A 19773-nucleotide genomic window follows, 5' to 3' on the forward strand; every position below is an offset into this window, starting at 1 on the left:
CAAGTAAGCAAGGCCAGGGCTCAGTCCTCCCCACACCACCTCAGGCTCACCCACTCCCGGGCTGGGTCCCTGAGGAACAGCCTGTGGAGAGGTGAGCTCGGAGCTGCCTGCACTGGTCCATGCATGGGGGCAGGGGTGGCAGACCACTTTGTGGATTGATGGAGCTCAGGGAGGTGAGAAGGAACCCACAGGTGAGAGTTTCGCCCTCCCAGCCATCTCTTTAGGTAAATAAATTCACATCCGCCACTTCCCCTTCCCTTGCCACCCTGGGGGCGCTGAGAACTCCAGGGAGCCCAGAGCTCAGGCCTGAGCTCTGCTTGCTCACACTGGCTCTTCCCTCGGACCCCCAAGCCCCCCATCTTCTACAGCCGCAGTCATCTACTTTTCCGTAGGGACGGAATAGCATGAAGCTCTGTGGTCACCAGTCTCCAGGACCTCGGATCCCACCTTTAATCCTGAACATGCAGGAAGGCTTCTGTGTCCCTACAGTGAAGCAGGTTTGAGGCTGGACCTGGAGGTCCAGAAAAAGCGTGGACTTTTCTGTTCTGGCTCTTCTGTTCACTAGCTGGGTCATTCTGAGCAAATTACCTACCTGTGTGCCTCAGTTTCCTCATCTACAAAATGGGCTAGTCACTGGCATGGTACTGAGCTGTGTGGGACTGGAGGTCATAGGAAGAGGCTGGTAGGCACTTCATTTCAGGGACACAGGACACAGGGAGGGGACGCTGAGCTGCTCCTAGCTCAGAGAGGCTCCAGGGACAGGCATGAGAAGGAACAGGATGCGGAATGGTGAGTGGACCTGGGTCTCAGAACACAGACATCTTGAAGTCTGCTGTGTGATGATTTCACACTTGACCCCCCAACGTCCTGAGGCATTGCTGTCCTCATTTCTCAGATGGCACTACAGAGGCCCAGGGAAAAGGGGCGTAGGCCAGGACACCCAGCTCTTCTCCCAGTATCCGTCTCAGGCCAGCTTTTCCAACTGTCAATTGGGATTCTTCCTAGACCTCCAACTGTACCTGCCAATCCACTTCTGACCCCCAACCTGTTATGCCCACTATTTGCTGCTGCTCAGGGCAGCCTTAACCCCTCCTTCCCCACAATCAGCTGCTCCAAGCCAAGCCCACCCCTGCCCCCTGGAGGGAGGCTCCTCCTTTTAAGGCTGCTTCTGGGAATTTCCACTCCAGACCCAGAGCCAGAGACCCCAGCCCCGCTTGACACCTGCAGCTCACCCTTAGGGAGGTGGGGCACCAGACCTTAGGGTAGGAGACTGCAGCCCCAGAGAGGGGAGGAGGGGCTCCCCCTCCCTTGCCTGCCACACATTGAGCTTGCCTGCATCAAGTTTGGCCAGTCTGTGAGGGTCAGGAATAGAGCAGGAGACCTCCTTCAAGAGGTGCCCACTGCTCCATCCCTGCACCGGGTGGCCCAGGAGAGAGGGGCAGCCCAGAGGGCACAGCGCACACACCCCCACCCGCATCTGCTTTGCAGCCTCACTGGCCAGGAAGGTGGACACCTCATACCTCAGTCTCCCAATTACGCCCTCCTCCTCCCCCTCCTCCTCCCTCTTCTCTCTCCTCCTCCTCCCCTTTCTCTCCTCCTCGCCCCCCTGAAAACCTGTGGCTTGGAGAGACCTTGGCTTCTCTGGGACTCTACTCCTGGGGACTGCCCACATCTGCTCCTGAGCTTGGGGGCAGGGGGGCAACCGCCTGAAGAACCTCTCCAGCGATGGGAGCCGCCCGCCTGCTGCCCAACCTCACTCTGTAAGTGTGCTGCCTCTCCCACTGAGTTTTTTGCCATTTCCAGCCTCAGGGCAGCCCACCTCTTCCCAGGACTCCCACGCGTGTGCGCACAAGGCTGGCAGGGTTGGGGCGGGGGCCCAGGTGCACCCTGGGGTGTGGCTGGCACCCACACCTGGGCTTACCTCCTCCACCTTCACAGGTGCTTCCAGCTGCTGATTCTCTGCTGTCAAACTCAGGTAAGCGGGCGCTCCCACCGGCTTTACCCCGATTTTCCCACCCCATCTAACTGGGGCGGGTGCAGGGAACCTGCTCCTTTCAGATGGGCAGAGGCAGAGTCTGGCCTCTCCCCGGGTCCAGGAGGCGCTGAGGTTTGGAGGGGAGTGAGCCTTTGACAGGGAGGGCAGGGAAGGGGGCTGACTTGGTGTTATCTCTGTCCTCCCTCTGAGGACCCTCCTGGCTTCCCCTGGGTCTCTGCTCCTCTCCATCCCTCTCCACCGGGTTCCCCCATAAAGCTAATGTTGGCACTCCGGACCTGAGGTACGGAGCCCTGGATCGGTTGGAAGTGGGTGGCGGTGATGGCTCAGGTGAGGCTTGGGTTTGCCAGTACCTGAAAGGATAGGTTTCGATGCAAAATCACTTGTATGTCCCTCTGGCCACCTGACTCCATCAATATGGGTGCCCGGTGTGGGGGGGTGTCTCATGAGCATGTCCAGAATGCCCGGCCAGGGTGAGGTGACTTCTCACCTAGAGGGCACAGAGGTCAAGCCCGAAGAGGACTGTTTGGGATGGGATGCAGGGTTTGCTTCTCCACGCTCCCCCCACCCCATGTCGGCCCCCCACCTCCTTCCATGCACACCTCCCACCCCCAAGTCTCAGCCCCCAGTGCGAGGCTTGCTCCCTTTTTTGTGATCCTCCATAAAAGTGCAGCTATTAAAATGCACTGGTCCAGAACCGCTCTGGGGAGAGATCGCTTGGCTTTCCCAGGCCAGAGGCCGCTTCTCTTCATATCCAGTGGGGACTTTTTTTGAAGGTAAATGCCTTTTCTCTGGGAGAGGGAAAGGGGCAGCCTTTGAAGCAGTGGGGGGGTGGGAGAGGGAGAGACAACTCCCCCCCCCTTCCTTCCCCCTTTTGCTCCAGCCCCGTTCCAGGCCTTTTGCTTCACACATCCAGGGGGAGCCAGAAGAAAGCCCCCAGCCAGGCTGGGAGGGGGCTGGGGGTGGGCCCAACCTGTTCTGGAAGGGAACTAGCACAATGGTGCTGCTGGCCAGGCGTTTATGGCCTGGCTGAGGCCCCATTCAGGACTCAGGGAAGGTGGCAAAGCGGTCCTTTCCCCCTTGAAGTGCCCCCTCACCCCCCTGGGAGGGGGGGCCAGCAGACCGGACCACAGCCATGCTTGAGGGGCCGTCTGACAAGCAGCTGTCTGCAGTGGTGGAAGGGGAGGTCCCCCTGCAGCGGGAACATGAAAGGGACAGGCTAGGTCCCGCGGGGAGAGGGACTTGTGGGCTGTGGACTGTGGGGGGGGCGTGGGGCTGCCTTTGTGAAAGGCTTGAAGGGGGACAAGGAGAGGAGGGGGCTTGCGGGGGCGCTCTCTGCTCCTGACCTGGAACAGACTGCCAGAGGAGGCTGTCAGCCAAGAGGGGCGGAGGGCCTGAACCTGGGCCAGGAGGCGGGGCTGGGACAGGCAGGACCCCACCCCCTGGCAGGGAGGCCAGCGAGGGGCAGGCTGGGCAGGTCCCCCACCCCAAATGCTCCAGGGTGGGGCGAGGGGCAGGTCCTGCAGAGGCTGCTCTATGGGGAACTGCAATTGGAAATGAGCAACAGTGCACAGGAAGGGTTAACCCTGCGCAGGTGAAAACGGCCAGCCCCAGAGCTGCTCCCTCATTCCCCTCCTCAAAGGTGGTATTTACCACCCCTTCCTAGGAGAGAGTAGCCCCTAACAGATGCTGACCCCGGTCTGGCTCTGTCCAGATGGCTGGGGTTGGGCCTGGGATAAAGGTGGAATTAGGGATTTGGAGCAGGGGCTGGGAAAGCCATCCCAGCACAGGCAGCAGCATCCAGGTGGAGAGAGAAACAACACAAAAGGTGCATTCTCAAGCTGGAGCTCAGGCTGTTGCCAGCAGCTGGGAAGCCTAGCCTGGGTGGCACCTTGCAGGATGGAGGGCAAGCAGTACACCGGGGCTCCCCCACTCAACCTTACAGATGGGAAAGGAGAGACCTAGCTGGGAGGCAGCACCCCTCCTGGCTTTGCACAGTGCGTGGGGGGAAATGGCTCCTCTCCCCACCCTCCAAAGGGGAAGCAGGTGGGTGGGCGCATCCCCCCAACTGGCGGGGAGCCTCTGTTACATTGTGGCAAAGGAGCCGCCTGGCAGGGGCAGCCATTGGCCCACTGCTGATAGCGCCTCTCCTTTCGGTGCTGCCTCTGCCTCCCTCCGCTAAGGAGGCACCTTGCCTGCCTGCTGTCCCTTAGTGCCCAGCCCTAGCCCCAGCGCCAGCCCATAGAGGAGGGAGGAATGCTGGAAGGGCCCTGAGCACCAGGGGTCGAGGCCGGGCAGAAGATGGGTATGAGCCCAGGATTCCCTGGTTAGTGCTGAGAAGACATGTTCACGGGGCCCTGCAGGAGCCTCCAGAGACCCCTACATGCTCTCTGGCAACTCTAACTCGAAGCACCATCTGCTCTGTGCCCCTGTGTGCTAGGCAAGGGGCCTTTCAAGGACAGTGGGGAGGATCAGGAAGGAATCTAATGGTCCTGGCTAATGGAGCCATGTCCCTGGAGTTCTGCAGGGAGGTGCCAGGCTCTGGTCTAAGAGGCAGGGACAGGGGTTCTGTCCCTAATGAGCTGTGTACCCTGTGCACCTCCTCCATAGAACATAAGGATGGGATAGAACCCTGAAGGTTCCTTCCACCTCCCAGGGTCCTGATTCCAGGGCTGCGCTCTGTCACTAAGTGTTCCCCAGCCTGGGCAGACCACCCCTGCTCTAGGGTAGATGCAAAGCCAAGAGGTTATGACCGGCTGGTTCACCCAGGGGCCTGGGAAGGTTATGGCCATATGCCCTCTTCACTCTGCAGGACCAGTGGCCTGTCCCCACTACATTCACCTCCTCACCCCTCTCCCTTGGATGGACCAGCGGTGGTGTCACCCAAAGCAAATTGACACTATTTTTCCCTTGGTAACCGCAAAGGGGGAGAATCACCCGTCTCCTAATTTTAACCAGTACGTGAGGGACCAGGGTGCCATGACCGACCAGCTGAGCAGGCGGCAGATCCGCGAGTACCAGCTCTACAGCCGGACCAGCGGCAAGCACGTGCAGGTCACCGGGCGTCGCATCTCCGCCACCGCTGAGGACGGCAACAAGTTTGGTGAGAGCTGGCCCTCCCCCCAGGCCACCCACACCTCCACCCTGCCTCACCTCCTGGTCCATTCCCAGATCCTGTGTCAGGGCTGAGGGCCCCAAGGCCCTGAGCATCCCCAACCCCCTCGCCTGAGTCTGGAGGTCAGTGTGGCTGGGCGGTCCCCTGTCGTAGCCATGGGCCGGCAGCCCCGATGGACGGAGGTTTTTCTCCCCTGCCCCACCACAGCCAAGCTCATAGTGGAGACCGACACGTTTGGCAGCCGGGTTCGCATCAAAGGGGCTGAGAGCGAGAAGTACATCTGTATGAACAAGAGGGGCAAGCTCATCGGGAAGGTGAGGCGGGAGACTGGAAAGGAACAAAGAATCAGGACTTCTAGGGTGGAGACACACAGGGCAGCCCGCTCCCCTATCCCTCCTCTGAGCCACACCCTCCTGCACAAAGACTTCCCACCCCACTCCCAGCCACCCACTGGGCCACTCTCTGGTTTCTTTATTTTATTTTGGAGTCCCAGTCTGGCTCTGCTACCTAGGCTGCAGTGCGGTAGCACAATCGTAGCCCACTGCAGCCTTGAACTCCTGGGCTCAAGCGATCCTCTCGCCTCAGCCTCCCACGTAGTAGCTGGCACTATAGGTGCATGCCACCATGCCCAGCTAATTTTTTATTTGAGACCAGCCAGGGCAACATAGTGAGGCACTGTCTCTACAAACTCATGGGCTGATCCTCTCACCTCAGCCTCCCCAAGTGCTGGGAGCCAATGAGCCTGGCCAGGTTTCTCTATTTAAATGAGTCACTGGGACTCTGTTAGCCCTCTGAGGGGACTGGCGAGCCACAGGATGGTGGGCTGATGTCAGGAGTATTTCTCCAGCAGGCATCAGGAAGAGTTTAGCATCTACTTGACACTGCAGCTTCTGGGTGGAGGAGTAAGGGCAGCTGAGGGTGGAAAGTGGGGCACAGAGGTAAGGCAGGAACTCCCCCACCTTCAGTGGGGCCGGGGGTGGAGGGGCTCCAGCTCACAAGATACATGCTAAGCGGCTGCTGCCACCAAACCGCACAGTGGGCCCAGCCCTGTGGGGTAGGTGAATTCCACTTCGTTTGGAATCAGGCAGTCCCAGCCTCCCATTATGGCTGCTGTGACCACATAACTTCTGGTTTGCTTCTCTTTCTCAAGCCTCAGGCTTCTTGTCTGCAGAAATGGGCACAACCCCCAGATTGCTGGCAGGGTGGTATGGGTGGCCACGCTGGCACCCTTTCTTCTCATTGGAGGCTGCTGCCTCCTCTCCCGCGCCCAGCTGCACCACTCACCCAGGCTGCATGAGCATTCTCAGTGCTAAGGGCACGGGCACGCTCAGAACCGTGGCAGGACCTTGATCTCCACCTGCATCTCAGGAAGCTGAGGCCCAGCCTCGTACAGGGCTGCTAAATGACAAGCCTGCAACTCAGATCCGCAGTGTGTTTTGGCCACTGTTGCCTTTCTAACTAGGATGCCATTTCAAAACCAGGCAGAGTTCCCTGGGCTCAGGGCCCTACTGTTCCCGTGGTCCCTCCTCCGTCCTCCAAGAGAGATGCCCTAAGGGCAGACACCTCAGACCAGGGTAGGTGGACAATGCCCTTCCTCTCCTGCTTCTCCCGCAGCCCAGCGGGAAGAGCAAAGACTGCGTGTTCACGGAGATCGTGCTAGAGAACAACTACACGGCCTTCCAGAATGCCCGGCACGAGGGCTGGTTCATGGCCTTCACGCGGCAGGGGCGGCCCCGCCAGGCCTCCCGCAGCCGCCAAAACCAACGCGAGGCCCACTTCATCAAGCGCCTCTACCAGGGCCAGCTGCCCTTCCCCAACCACGCTGACAAGCAGAAGCAGTTCGAGTTTGTGGGCTCCGCCCCCACGCGCCGGACCAAGCGCACGCGGCGGCCCCAGCCCCTCACGTAGTCAGGAAGGCATGGGGCAACACCCCTTGGCCGCCTCCCCATCCCCTTCCCTTCTTAATTCCAAGGACTGGGCTGGGTGGCGGGAGGGCCGCGAAGCAGCTAGCTCCCATCCCCCCCCCCGCTGGGAAGGGGCAGGCCGGTGCCCCAGGGGCGGCTGGCACAGTGGCCCGGGTGGCAGGCCCTGGAGAGGAACTGAGTGTCACCCTGGTCTCAGCCGCCAGCCTCCGCCGGCCTCCCAGCCGGGCTCCTGAAAGGCCGGGTCCTCGAGACCTTGCAGACGCCGTCTGGAGGTGGCTGTCCTCAAAATCTGCTCCCGGGTCTCCCTCAGTCTGCCCCCAGCCCCCAAACTCCTCCTGGCCGGACTGTAGGAAGGGACTTTTGTTTGTTTCAGGAAAAAAGAAAGAGGGGGAGAGAAAGAGAGAGAATAGATGGTTGGCCACTCCTCACATTCCGCGACCCAGGCCTGCACCCCACCCCCAACTCCCATCCTCAGAATAAAACCATTTTCCTGCAAACGGGTTATCTGAAGCGGGGTGGGGGATCCGACCACGGGACCCCTGGAAACCAGCCTGTCCGTCCCGGCCAGGCGTGGCCCGGCAGGTGCAGGCACAGCCCGCAGCGCCGGGGCCCCGGGAGGCTGCGGGCTCGGCCCCGCGGGAGGCGGGCGGTCCAGGGAGCGTCCAGGCCGGGCGGCCCCTCCCTGGCGCGGGCTCGGGTTTCCTGGGCTCGCGCGGCGCGGCCCGTGCTACCTGTTGGGGAAGAAAACTCGAGCCCCCGGAGGGGACGGGCCCAGGCCCAGGCCCGAGGCGCGGGCGAGGGCTCTACGGAGCCCTGCGGGGCCCGAGCGACCCGCGGACGCCAGGAGCCTCCTTGGGCAGCCAGATTGCTTTTTTCCGGTGAGGAGGGCGGGGGCGGGGAGCGGGGCTGGGCGGGCGGAAGGGGGAGGGGGCGAGAAGGCGTACCCCGTCCTCTCGGGTCCCCGCGGGGCCTGGGCGGGGGCCACACCTGAGGGCAAATCTCAAAGGCGGCGGCCCAGCCGGGATGGCGCGGGGGAGGGGACGAGCGGGGCGGGGAGGAAGGGGTGGCCCTGCCCCCACCCCAGCTTCTCCGGTGGGCTTTCCCAGGGGCCTCCAGGTGTGCGTGTGGGGAGTGGAACTCGCGGGCCATAAAACCCGCCTCTTCTGTCCGCTGGCTTTTAATCATGTCCAGGGGGAGGTCCTTAGTCACTGGGACACCCCCCGCAACCTGGTCAGCTCTTCAGGGAGAACGCCCTCATTGAGCCTTCTGGGGATGGCCTCCCAGCCTCAGTTTCCCCTTCCCTTACGGAGCTTCCTCTTCTGGGGATAGCCCCCCAGTCTTAGTTTCCCCTACCCTCAGGGAGCCCCCTCTTTTGAGGATGGCCCCCCGGCCTCAGTTTCCCCTTCCCTCACTAAGCCCTCTCTTCTGCGGATGTACTCCCTCCAGCCTGCTTCCTCTCCCCTCCCTCTTCCTTCTGAGACTACCTTGAGGAGGGGGATTACGGAGAGAGGATGAAAGACGTCCCTTCTCTCTGCTCCCTACCATGGCCTAAAAATAAGGAAAGAAGAGGAAGTGGGGAAGGGCCCTGGTCCAGTGACAGTGGGAGGTGGGCGCAGCTGCAGCCCCGTTGATGGTGAGGGCCAGCGCAGAGTCTGACACCCCCACCACTGGGCAATTTAGAAGGTGGGGACAGCGGCGGCCAAGAGGGAGGTCCCCGGCCCTGGGACAGACATTCTCCCTACTGCTCGTCATAATTGCTTTTCACCAGGTTACTTTTTTCTCTCCCCCATCACAAAGAGCCTTAATCCCAGTGAAGACCGTGCGGTGTTGGGGGTAGTTTTCTAGGATGTGTGGCGGGAGGGTGGTCTGGAGCCTCAGCTGATAACTGGCGAGTTCAATGGGACTTTAAAACGGGGGCAACACCCAGCAATTACTTGAGAACAAAGGGTTGGGGGCCCCCCAGGTGTAGAGAACTGGACTTTGGGGGGTGGCTGGGAAGGAGGTGTAATGCGGAGGGGGGCTGTTACAATCCCTCTGATTTCCGCAGGAATTTGAGACATTCTTTAAAACTCTAGACTGCCTCCCTGCTAGCCGGCTCTCCAGCCCACTCCCACCCCTCCCTCGCTCGGGTTAGAGACGGCTTCAAAGGTGGACCGGGCCCTTTGTGTTGCCTCTGCTTTTTTCACGGCCTTTCTCCGGCCCCTCCCTCCCTCTCTGACCTCCCCAGCACCGACAGGCCTCTGGGGGCTGGCTCCAGAAAGCCCTCACTGTTTTCTTTCTTGCTTTTTGAGGTGAGACAGGGAGGGACAGAGAAGGGAGAGGGAGAGGGAGGGCCGCTCCGGAGGCCTGTGCTGTCCCAGGAAGAGCCTTCACCCCAGCCCAGCCCTCAGGTGCCCAGTGCCTGCTCCTGCCTTGGGTCCCTGGGTCTCTGGCTGAGCTCTGAGCCTTCTCCTCACCAAACCTCTCAGCGCCTCTCCCAGGGCACCGTGCCCCAGGTGGCTTTTCAGGCTCTGGAAATCTGTTCAGCTCGTTTCCCCTGAACTAGTGGTGACCTTGAAGATGCTAAAAGGAAGAAATCACAAGAGTGGATCCCTAATGCTGGCACTTCGGAGGGGACTGAACAGGCACAGCTAGGCGGTGGGCAGGAAGGAGGCTTCCCCAGGTCCTCAGGCCACACCTGGCTCCAGCAGCCTTGCTCGCCTCTGAGCGCCTGGGTCTCTGCAGGTGTGAGCAGGAGTGGCCACAGGGGGCTAATTGCTAGTTGCCCCTTGCTGTTGGGGAAACATGAACCCCTTTAGGGGGGAATGTGACCAGTGGAGGGAGGTGGCAGCAGCAGCCACCAGTGCCTCAAATCTGATGCCAGTTTGGGATTACCAAGAATGCTCACTAAGAACAGCTCCCATATTGACCTCCCTTCTCTGTGCTGTCCTGCAAACAGCCAGATGAGGCAGGGGAGAGCCGAGCAGGATATCCAAGGGGGACAATCACTCACTCTTTAGGCCACACGAGCTGGTTCCATTTACATCAGTCTATTCAACCCTGTCCCTCTGACGCTGAGACAGTGACTTTCCAGGGACCAAGCCGAAAGCCTTGCCTCTGTCATCACCGTCTTCAGCCCTAAGTGCTTGCCCTGGCAAAGAGACACCCCCACTCCCCTCGGCCTGCCATTCAGGCTTCTCTTTCCCCTCCTCACAGAGGACCCTTTCCTGAGAGTCCCTCCCACTCTGCTCTTCGCCTGCCTGCTGCCTCTCTGAGCAACCTCAGCATCTCAGCCACCAACTCCTTGCCCTCCTTGTGGGTAACTGCTTTCTTTCCTGAACTCTGGGGCTCTCCACCATGACCAGGCCTCACTGGGATCTGTCTAAATCTGCACTCACTCCCGGAATCGTCTGTGTGCCTCCCAACACTGCCCTCCACTCCAGGACACCCAAGCTGGCCCCACTCACCTTCCCCACCATCAACCACAGCTCCACCCAGGCCACACCGTCCTGGCCACACTCCTTAGTGTCATCTTTAAGACTCCGGTCTGGCCCTGTTCTGTCTCCCTCTTCAGCCCTAGCCCCACAATTCCCCTTTAAGAACACTGAAAAACGAACTCTATCAAGCAAGCAGGCCCCCATCCTCATTTGAAGGGTTCCTGTCACCTGGCATGTCCTGCTCTAGCGCACATGCACACCCAGACCACGGGCTCCTCCTCTGCTCCACAGGCTCTTGGCACTTCCCTGGGATGAGCGACTGTCCCCACCGCCACTGGTCTCTCCAGCCATTCACTTGTCCTTGCCTTATGGTGCTTGTCATAGCTTGTCCAGAACTGTCATAATGCATGTGCTTGTCATGATCCCGCTAAGTAGCAAGTGCCCCAGACGTAGAAATAGTCCATATTTTCCTCCCCCACCATGCCCAGTGCAGTACATTGGACAGGGTGTTTACTGAGGAAATAAATCACCTGAAAACCCAGAAAGAAGTCATTGGCCCAGCACCCGACTGTCCCTCCAGGCAGAGGCAGGAGAGAGGCCAGAATCCTGTGCTCTCCCTCCTTCCTTAGGCAGATGTGGGCGGGGCGAGGGCTTAAGCAGTCAGTCCCAGTATTTCTTTTTCCCCCACAGCATTCAAGCCCTGTGCTAATCCTTCCGTTAATAAAAAAGATGGACAAGATAGAGCTCTCAAGGCACTTGAGATTTAATTGGAGGGATAAACCCATAAAAAGGCAATTCTTGGGTGGGACATTTGGAAATCCCTCTCTTACACATGGTATAACAAAGCTTTCTTTCTTTCTTTTTTCTTTCTTTCTTTTTTTTTTTTTTGAACATCCCCAAAGAGGGAAAGGGGAGATAAGAATTATTGGAAATAAGGAAACTAATATGTACCAAGCTCAGCAGATGTGCAGGGACACTGGCTTGCACCCCTTCTTTAGGGCGGTGAGATGTTCCCACGTAGCACACGTGGCTGAGTTCACACTCAGAGGCACCAGGCCATTCACGGTCTCACAGCTAGTGAGCACTGCACCCGAGATTCTGCCCAGCTTCCACACCTTGTGTTCGAGGTTCTCCACTCCCCTGCCCAGGCACCGTGGGTTCTGGGGCAGGAGAGAGCATAGGCCAAGGTGGGGGAGCTTTGTGGGAGGCCTGGCATTTGCATGATTTCAGTGGAGAAAAGATGCACAAAGCAGAAAATGAGAAGCAGAAAAACGGGCGCGAAAATCAAGGCTTAGAGGCAGGAAAATGGGAGGTGTGCTCCAGGGAAGGGGAGCAGTCCGTCTACTTAGCTGGAGCTGAAATTTGTGTAGAGAAGTGGCAGGAAGTGATTGGGTCAAATGATGAAGAGTTTGATCCTTATGCTGTGGCAGGGAGGAGATCAGGAAGGGTTTTGGGGGCACCCGATGACTGTGGTCTGGTGGCAGCATGTTGGAGGAGCGGAGTCTCTGGGGTCCGGGCAGCAGAGTCCAGTGCCCGGAAGCAGGGAAACATGGCTCCCAATCCCTGATGAGAATGGAGACCTTGGGGCCCTCATCCTTCCTTTTCTTCAGGTCCCTGTCGCCCTTTCCTTCCTGCCTGAATGTCCAGGTGCCCAGGCTCCACCTCTCCAGGAGTTAATATTTAGATAGCATGGGGAGGCGCTCCTGGTGCTTCCCCGCCCAGCAGGTTGGTGTGTGGGGTGGGGCCGGGGGCACTGGAGTGAGTGAGACAGCCCAGTTGTGGACAGAGAGGCCTATGGAGAGGGCCCAGGGGAGGGAGGAGGCAGCGGGGCCCGAGTTAACCCAGGACATCTGGCACCAGTGACCTTGTGGGGAAAGGAGCCAAGAACAGGGCATCGTCCGGGGTCCTGGGACCCCCTGCCTGAGAGACACAGGAGCCCTGGCCCTGCGTTATGGACAAAAGCACCCATCCTTAAGGTCTTGAGAACTCCTGAACTTTCAAAGGCACGCGAGCCCTGGCAGCTGCCGCCTGCCTGCTTGGTACGGAGCAGAGCTGAGGAAGCCCCCGCTTGGGGTCTGAGCTAACAGGCACCCGTTGTTCAGCGTTGCCAGCCTCAGGGTAGGTGGAACCTCCCCTCTCAGACAAGCCGTCCTTGAGGGGTCAGAGGCCTTCCCAGGGGGAGGAGGCTGGAGGCAGAGTGAGTTCATAGGACAAGGAGAGAGACGAGGTGGGGGCAGGGGATGGCATGGGTAAGAAGGGTCCCCTTGCCTCCCCTCTGGATGCCCACCACCAACACACACATACATACCCATGGACACGCGCACGCACACACACACACACACACACACACACACACACACACACAGCCCAGATCCCTGGCAGCAAAATGACCTTGGCAGCTACCACTACTCAAGTCGACAGAGGGAGCCCTCACTCTGCAGTCCCCTCGGGTCCAGGCCTGGCTGGGCTGAGCACTCTTCCTGCCCGAGGTGGCCCCCCCACCCCACCCGCCCACCCGTGGAGGGACATTCTGATGGAATGTGGGACTCGGGCATGGTGGGGGCAGTGGGAATGGGACCTTGAGGGACTGGAAGAAGGTCCCCTTCTTCAAGGGGACTGAAAGGTCCCCTTGAGGGACCAGGAGAAGGTGCTCACATGGAGATGGCGGAGGTACGGGGCCTGCAGCCACGTGCCCAGTGCTGCCAGCACCCAGGGGACTCTGCACCCTGCCGAAGCCACCCCTCTGGCCCTTCAGCACAGGGACCATCCCTGCCTTGCTGTCTGTCACCGCCCCGAGCTCCATTCTGGCTTTCTGGAGTGGGAACTCTCCCCAGCGCTGCACGCTTTTCAAGACTGGCCTGCTCTCTGGCCCTGAATTAGGGTTCTCCTGAGGTCACCCCTAGAGGAAATTCTAGAGCCTTATAAAGGGAAGTGGGGGGATGGGGCACTTGGTGGAGTTCACTGGGCACCCTAGCTCCTGAAGCTATCCTCTAACCCCAGCCCCAGCACTGAGGGTCCACCCTCAGACTCCCTCCTTCCATCTCCAAGGAATAGGCAGCAGGAGCCACAGCTTCCTCCTCCCCCTCCCTGCCGCCTCGGCTGAGCCGGGCCTGAGCTGCCGGCAGGTTGTCTTGGCAACGGGAGGCGGAGAGGAGATGCGCCGAGGGATGGAGGTGGATGTCACCGAGGAGGCTGCTGCGCTCCTGCCCCACGCCCTGGGCCCTTGAAGGTACTGAGCACCTTCCCCTCCTTCTCCCCTCCACCCTTTCCCCTTGGCTCCCCCCACTCTGCCCCACACGTGCTGGTTTCCATAGGAGGAGGCACCCCTCCTCCCAGGCCCAGCGATCCTACCCATCCCTCATCACCCACCTCGTTCCAGGTCCCTGACCACAGCTGTCCTTCCTGGCATCAGCTCATTCCAACTCTGCCTCTTGGGACCCTTGCACCAGAAGACAGCTCTCCTGGGGTGGGGGCCTGGTAGGGGATGGCCAACAGCAGGGGAGGAACCCAGGTCGGGATGGGGGGCTCAGGAATCCTAAAGGGCTGAGGTGTCAAAGCCCCCGGTGCAGGAGGGACAGAGAGAGATGGTCTAGGGCTGGAGTGGGCGGGGGCTTCCTCTCTGTCTCTCAGACCCTGATCAGAGGGCAGTAAGTGTGGGGTTGAAGGGACAGAAAACCGAGAGGCTGGGCCGAGGCTAGGCTGGCTGTGGAGCGATGGCCGGGGTGGCTCCTCCTCCAGGGCTGTGCCCCCTCCTGCCACATTAGAGGTGCACCCCCTCCCACATCACTCCTGGCCTTTTTCTCCACAGTTCCACAGATCCGACACTTCATCCCCCACCCCCAGGTTTTCTCTGTAGCTCACGGCCTCCTCACCGGCTGCAGCAGCTCCGCCTGTGTCTGCAGCTCTGCCTGTGTTCCATCTCCTCTCTCAGCCACCTGCCTCCTTCCTCCCTCCCTTCTCTCTGGAGCCCATCCCTCAGGTTACCTTCCTTTCTGTCCCCACCAGCCACATACTTTCTGTCCCCTCCTGATCTCTTCCCTCAAGTCCCTCCCCCGTGCTCCTCCATTCAGACACCCAGAGCCCCCTCCCCAGATTCTAGATTTCCCCAACAACAGCTGATACCATCAGCTGACTGGCTGTGGGCAGCGGTTGCCAGGGCAACGGTGAGGGCTGCCTAGGTAGGCAAGTCTGTGGTCTGGAGGTGGAGGACGCTGGGGCCAGGGCGAGAGTCGAGAGTCGAGGGCAAGGCTCGTTGCCCTTCCTCATCCTGCCCAGGGGGCCTGAAAGGCCAATGACGCTCCTGGGGTGGTCGAGGCTTTGCTCAAGACAGGGAAGGCACGTGCCTGTAAACTCTGTGTTGGGACCCAGGGGTCACCTGGCAGGAAACTCCCTTTTCGTGAAGCTGTCCTAGGGAGAGATGGGGTCCTTCTCTCTCTCTCTGCTGCATTCCATTGGCATTCTTGGAGGATTCAGGTTACCGAGGGGCCAGCCCAAGTCTCTGTCCTGGGGACCTGGTGGCACCCCTCAATTCTGCCCTCCCAGGAGACAGTGCATCCTTGGGTGACCAATTCTGGCCTGTGCCTGTACCCGCACCTCGAGATGCTGAGCCCCCAGAGACCTCAGTTGCTGCTGTCAGATGATGGGGTTGTCCTGAACAGGATAGGAGGTGCAGGTGTCTGGAGAAACCAGGCATCATCCCCCTGGGTCATCAGTAGCCCCCCTTCCCCCCCCCCGCCCACCACCCACAGCAACTTGAACTCTGGCTGTTTAAGAGGAGGCTGAGGGGCTCTGAGTACATGTAGGTGTGTGTGAGTGTGAGTGCTGCAGGCTGGGGTGTGGGAAAGGGAGAGGACAGTGCTGGCTGATTCTGCTTCGTCATGACGCTGGGTTAATGCTCCTCTTGTTTGAAATGGATTGAGCTGCAGCGCTGGTGGAAGAGCGCACACATCCACACACACACCCTCGCCGGCCACACGCTATCAGCTGGAGGTGGGGAGGGCGCGGGGAGGGCGTGGGGGAGCCACCAGCTCGCCCGCCCCCAGACGAGGACTCCCCAGTACCGGGGAAGGGGATCCAGGAGGCCTAGGCTTGCAGAGAAGCAGGGTGGGGGGCCAAGCGGGTGGGGCCTCAAAGGGGAAATCAGACTGCTCAGCCGAGACCAGCTCCCCTCCTTCACCAGCTCCCACCCCGCCCACCCACCCCAAGCCGGCTTTTTTCCTGTTATTTGTGCTCCGGGGAAGCACGGCTGGGTTCCTGGAAGAGACGCCGATTACCTTCCTGGGGGAAGTGCCAGCCGGTGGATCTGGCCTGCGCCTCTCGGGCCTCTGTGGCCTCAGAGCGTCTGGGCCACACTGTCTGGGAAGAGGTAGGTGGCAGGGTCTCCGCCTCTCCTCCCTTCTGTGGGCACTCTAGGCCACAGCACTTGCTGGTGAGCCAGGCTTTGGGTGGTGGCAGGGTACCAGGTGAGGGGGGAGCCCACCGTGGGCCCTGTTCAGTGGGCGGATGGGTCTGCCCCTGGGACCAGCTGGGCCTGATCTAATGGAATCTCCTTCTGATTTGGGGAAGAGGGTCTGGGGTGTTCTCAGCCCAAGGATGAGAACTGCTACGAGCCCAATTCCCTCTTCCCTAGCCTCTCTGCCCTGCCAACCTAGCTGAGCAGGCCAGCAATGGGAGGGACAGGACCGTGGGTATGGGACTGTGGGCAGGGGAGTGTTCCCTCTCTGCTGAATGCTGGGAGAGGAAGTCCTGCTGGCCTTCCCACCAGTGCTCCACCCTGGGGGTTGGAGCAGTTCATTTAGGGGCCTGAGGCTGTTGGTTTGGTGCCTGGTTTTTACGGGGAGTGGAAGGGAGCCTGCTCCCAGACAGTGGCTAGCCAGGCTGGGGTGGGGCTGAGTGAGGAGTGAGGCAGTGACAGGGCGAGGCTGCAGGCCCAAGCCCAGTGCTCAGTGCTTCCCCGTCCCCACTGCCAGGGTGCTTGAAGGGGCCAGGGCTGAGCAGACATGCAGCCCCCACAGGGTTCTGGGGCTCCACCTCCCTAGCTCTGTCCCTCGGGGCCCAGAAGGCCTGGCACCCTTTCCGGGGCAGACACACCTGGTGTGTCCTTTCCTGGGGACCGGTTGCCTGGTTGTGAGAGTCAGAGGAGCAGGGACAGGTCCAATGCAAGGAAGGCAGTTGGGTTCTGGGAACAGGGAGCCCGGGGAAGGCCCCGGGACTGGGGAAGTGGAGGGCTCACTGTGTTGCTGTACACGTGCGCAGCTCTGGGAGGGATGCCAGGGAGAGGACCGGTGGGTGGGTGTGAGTGGGTGTTGGCAGCACTGCATGTCACTGTGAGGGGCCTCGATGGGAGAGTGGGGGCGTAAGCTGGCACACAGGGCTTCGGAGTCTCCCCGTGTGCACCGCGTGCGTAAATCCTGCCGTGGTTTCAGGGTGGGCGCTTCTGCCTGTGCGCACCCATCCATCTTGTCTCTGTGGCCAGGTGTCAGACTCCTGGGTCACATTGTCCGCTGGTGGGCCGATGTCTGCAGAATCCGTCTGCTAGAACTCCCAGGTGTTATGGAGACCAGAACAGGGAGGCCCCAGAATCTAGAAAGCTGAATTGAGGCTGCGTCTCTCCCCGCTCTGCCAGGCCCATTTGTACAACAGGACCAGCCATAAATGGAGGGGAGCAGGACCTGCCAAGTCAGCCTGAGGGGCTGCGGGGCCTCTTCAGAGGGAGGGTGCAGAGGGCACGCAGAAACCCAGCCAGAGAAAGACCTGGGAGAAGATGGCTGCACATGCATCTCTGGGTGGGTCAGGGGCCAGGAGAGGGGCCGGAGGGGGCACCCAGGCCCGGTTTTGTTGTTATCAAGAGAACAGGGGAGGCCAGGCCTAGAGCAGGGGCACTCTGAGCTCCGCACGCACCCACGCTTGGTCCTGTATCTGAGTGTGAGAGGATGCCCTGCAGTGCTGGGTCAGGGGAACCCTCATCCTAGCAGACACAAGGGTAAAAAACATTGGAGTGGGGAAGAAGGAGAAACTGGGAGAAGAGGAGGGAGTTCCCGGGCTCTGTCAGCCTTAGAATAGACTTGGGCTTCAGGCTTTCCCTAAGTAAGGGACACCTCTGATGAGCCACTGGCCTAGAGCAGGCCTCAGCCTCCTGGTGTCCTTTTCCAGGGGGGATGGGGGAACAAGGTGCCTTGCCCCACCCACATCACATGCACAGCACCCATGGGAGCGCCTGGCCCCTGCCCTGCTGTGCTGCGCTGCTGAGCCCGCCCTGCTCCTCCCCACCCGGGATGCTGTTTTGGGAACTGGTGACCTAGCTGGATCCTGCCTTTATTTCTGCCATTGAATTGTTGCCACAGTAACTGCGGGGGTAGGGCTGGGAGGGGAGAGGGTGAAAGGGAAAGAGGGAGGGAAGGAGAAAAGATGAAGAAAGCAGAGAAAAGGACCAGAAGAGAGAAAGCAGAAAGACAGGAGGAAGAAAGGGAGAGGGCCAGGCCGTTGCACGGTGAACAGAACAGGAGAAGGCGACGTGGGGCAAAGTCCCCTGCCCACCCCACACCAGCCCGCTTGGATGGCTTGCCTCGTTTCATAATTCGTTTGCTGTCTGCAGCGACCGGCCTCCAGCCTGGCTGGACCCTGCTGCCCGTGTGGCCTGGAGCCAGAGGCCCCCAGACTCCCAGCTGCTGTTCCACAGATGCCGTCAGTGAGCAGGACTCTGGGTGGCCCCACTGTCTAAGGTTAGAACATGGGACCCCCAGGTCCCACATTTCTGATTGAAGTGGGATCTTTGGTACTCATTGAAAAGAACGCTCATTGGCTTGGGCCTCAGGCTGGCCTGGTGGGAACTCCAGCTTGGCTGCTGTCTGCGGTGGGGGGCTTTTGGCAGGTTCACCTCTCAGCCTCGTTTTTGTTCATTTCTAAATGAGGAGAATGTCGTTTTGGGTGAGGTTGAGAGAGGATGTATGAAAATCCCAAGTATAGGGGCTGGTGCTGAGCAGGTAGTGGTTGGCCAGAGACAGGAGCATAGCTAGACCAGGACCCCCGACCCCCGCGCAGAAGCTGCTTCTGCCCACGGAGGCTTCGTTGCTAAAAGTCCAGGGAGCCATGGTCTGAATCAGTTTCTGCCTGGAAGAAAAGCCCGCCAGGAGCGGTGGGCACAAACTCAGAGAGCCCTGTGGGCAGGTCTTATCACCCACATCGCGGGGAGCTGTGGAGAGGAAAGGGTGGTGGGTGAGGTGGGGCTGGGCTGGCGGTTCAGATAAGGCAGGGAGGCACAGCTGGGGGAGGGTGGGGCTGAGATGGAGGGTGGGCAGCCCGCTGTCATCCAACCAGGGCCGGGGCAGCTGAGCTGTCCCTTCCGCCACCTGGATCTGCCTTCCTCTGTGGCGTTCTCCCTTCCTCCCTCCTGCCCCTCTTCCTGCTGCAGCTCGCCCTTTCGGTCTCTTTGTGCGCAGAGGTCGCTGGGCCCTCGGAGGTGATGCGTGCACAGTCAGGTGGGGTGCGTACATTGGAGAGGGGTCCGGACTGGAGGAGGTGGAGTGAGCCGGCATTGACCTGGGAGAAATGAGCTTTGGCGGAAGGGGCTGCATGTGGGTGGAGGAGGCAGGGTGTGATTTGAGAGAGGCCGAGGAAACACTCTCTCACACACACATGCACTGCACACACATATACACACACTCTTCTCCCTCCCAAACATCTTCCCGGCTGGTCTAATGACAGCTTACAATTTAACCAGTAAAAACTTGATACCTTAAGGCTAGGCCCGAGTTTACATGCAAATGTCCCCGAGGGGTAAGACCAAATTTCTGCCTCTGGAAATAATTTATCAACCAACATGCTCTCTAACAAATGACAGGGGAGGGGGTGGCGCCAGGGTGCAGGGCCCTGGCAGAGCCCTGGAATCAGACCCAGATACTAAAGGACAAGACCCAGGAGTGGGGTTTTGGGCAAGAAGGGACTGGGGACAGAGCAGAAGTGAGAGGCCAGGGGCTCAGTGACTCATGCCAGCTTTGCCTGGGTGGTATCGTGGTGAATGGTTTTAGAAGTCAGACAGAACTGAGCTTAGATTCCACACAGCATAGTGTGTTCTTGACCAATGACTTAACTTGTTCAGGTCTCAACTGTGCAAACTTGAGATACTCGCCAATCCAAGCCCACCCACAGGATTGGAACATAAGGGTTAAATGGAAACAAAGAGGGGCTGGGCAATGGCTCCTGCCTATAATCCCAACACTTTGGGAGGCAGAGATGGGAGGATCACTGGAGCACAGGAATTCAATACCAGCCTGGGCAACATGGGAGGCCCCATCTCCAGAAAAAAAATTTTTTTTTTTTTTTTTT

At 59.9% G+C, this 19773-nt stretch overlaps 2 protein-coding genes and 1 long non-coding RNA gene across 37 annotated transcripts in view; 2 read left to right on the plus strand and 1 right to left on the minus strand.

The window, feature by feature from the left end:
• Positions 1-526: 526 nt before the first annotated feature.
• FGF17 (fibroblast growth factor 17) lies at positions 527-7530 on the plus strand. 3 transcript variants are annotated; one of them, XM_037746107.1, is made up of 6 exons: positions 527-789; positions 1489-1760; positions 1939-1975; positions 4919-5096; positions 5316-5422; positions 6723-7530. In XM_037746107.1, the coding sequence occupies exons 2-6, from the start codon at positions 1726-1728 to the stop codon at positions 7014-7016; spliced, it is 651 nt and encodes a 216-aa protein (XP_037602035.1). In that variant the 5' UTR covers positions 527-789; positions 1489-1725; the 3' UTR covers positions 7017-7530. The 3 variants fall into 3 exon arrangements, with proteins under 3 accessions (XP_037602035.1, XP_017405146.1, XP_017405147.1); XM_017549657.2 differs by having other exon boundaries at positions 527-1760; XM_017549658.2 differs by having other exon boundaries at positions 527-1760; positions 4952-5096.
• Positions 7531-11284: 3754 nt separating this feature from the next.
• Positions 11285-14286, minus strand: LOC108318545. Its single transcript, XR_001831183.2, has 2 exons — positions 13819-14286; positions 11285-12635 (listed from the first exon to the last, which is right to left on the minus strand). It is a non-coding gene; the product is annotated as an uncharacterized LOC108318545 (long non-coding RNA).
• The window catches only part of DMTN (dematin actin binding protein), a 30734-nt gene continuing 24415 nt past the window's right edge, over positions 13455-19773 (plus strand). For 7 of the 33 annotated variants that reach the window (XM_017549630.1, XM_017549638.1, XM_017549636.1 and 4 more), the window contains exon 1: positions 13455-13678. The gene's annotated coding sequence lies outside the window, so the exon portion shown is untranslated. Of the gene's footprint in view, positions 13679-15628; positions 15815-17759; positions 18171-19773 lie in introns of those variants that run through there. The other 26 variants (XM_037746094.1, XM_037746098.1, XM_037746100.1 and 23 more) reach the window with 14 other exon arrangements.

The sequence above is a fragment of the Cebus imitator genome, unplaced genomic scaffold (genome assembly GCF_001604975.1).
Source record: "Cebus imitator isolate Cc_AM_T3 unplaced genomic scaffold, Cebus_imitator-1.0 Scaffold221, whole genome shotgun sequence".
In the NCBI taxonomy this organism is placed as follows: domain Eukaryota; kingdom Metazoa; phylum Chordata; class Mammalia; order Primates; family Cebidae; genus Cebus; species Cebus imitator.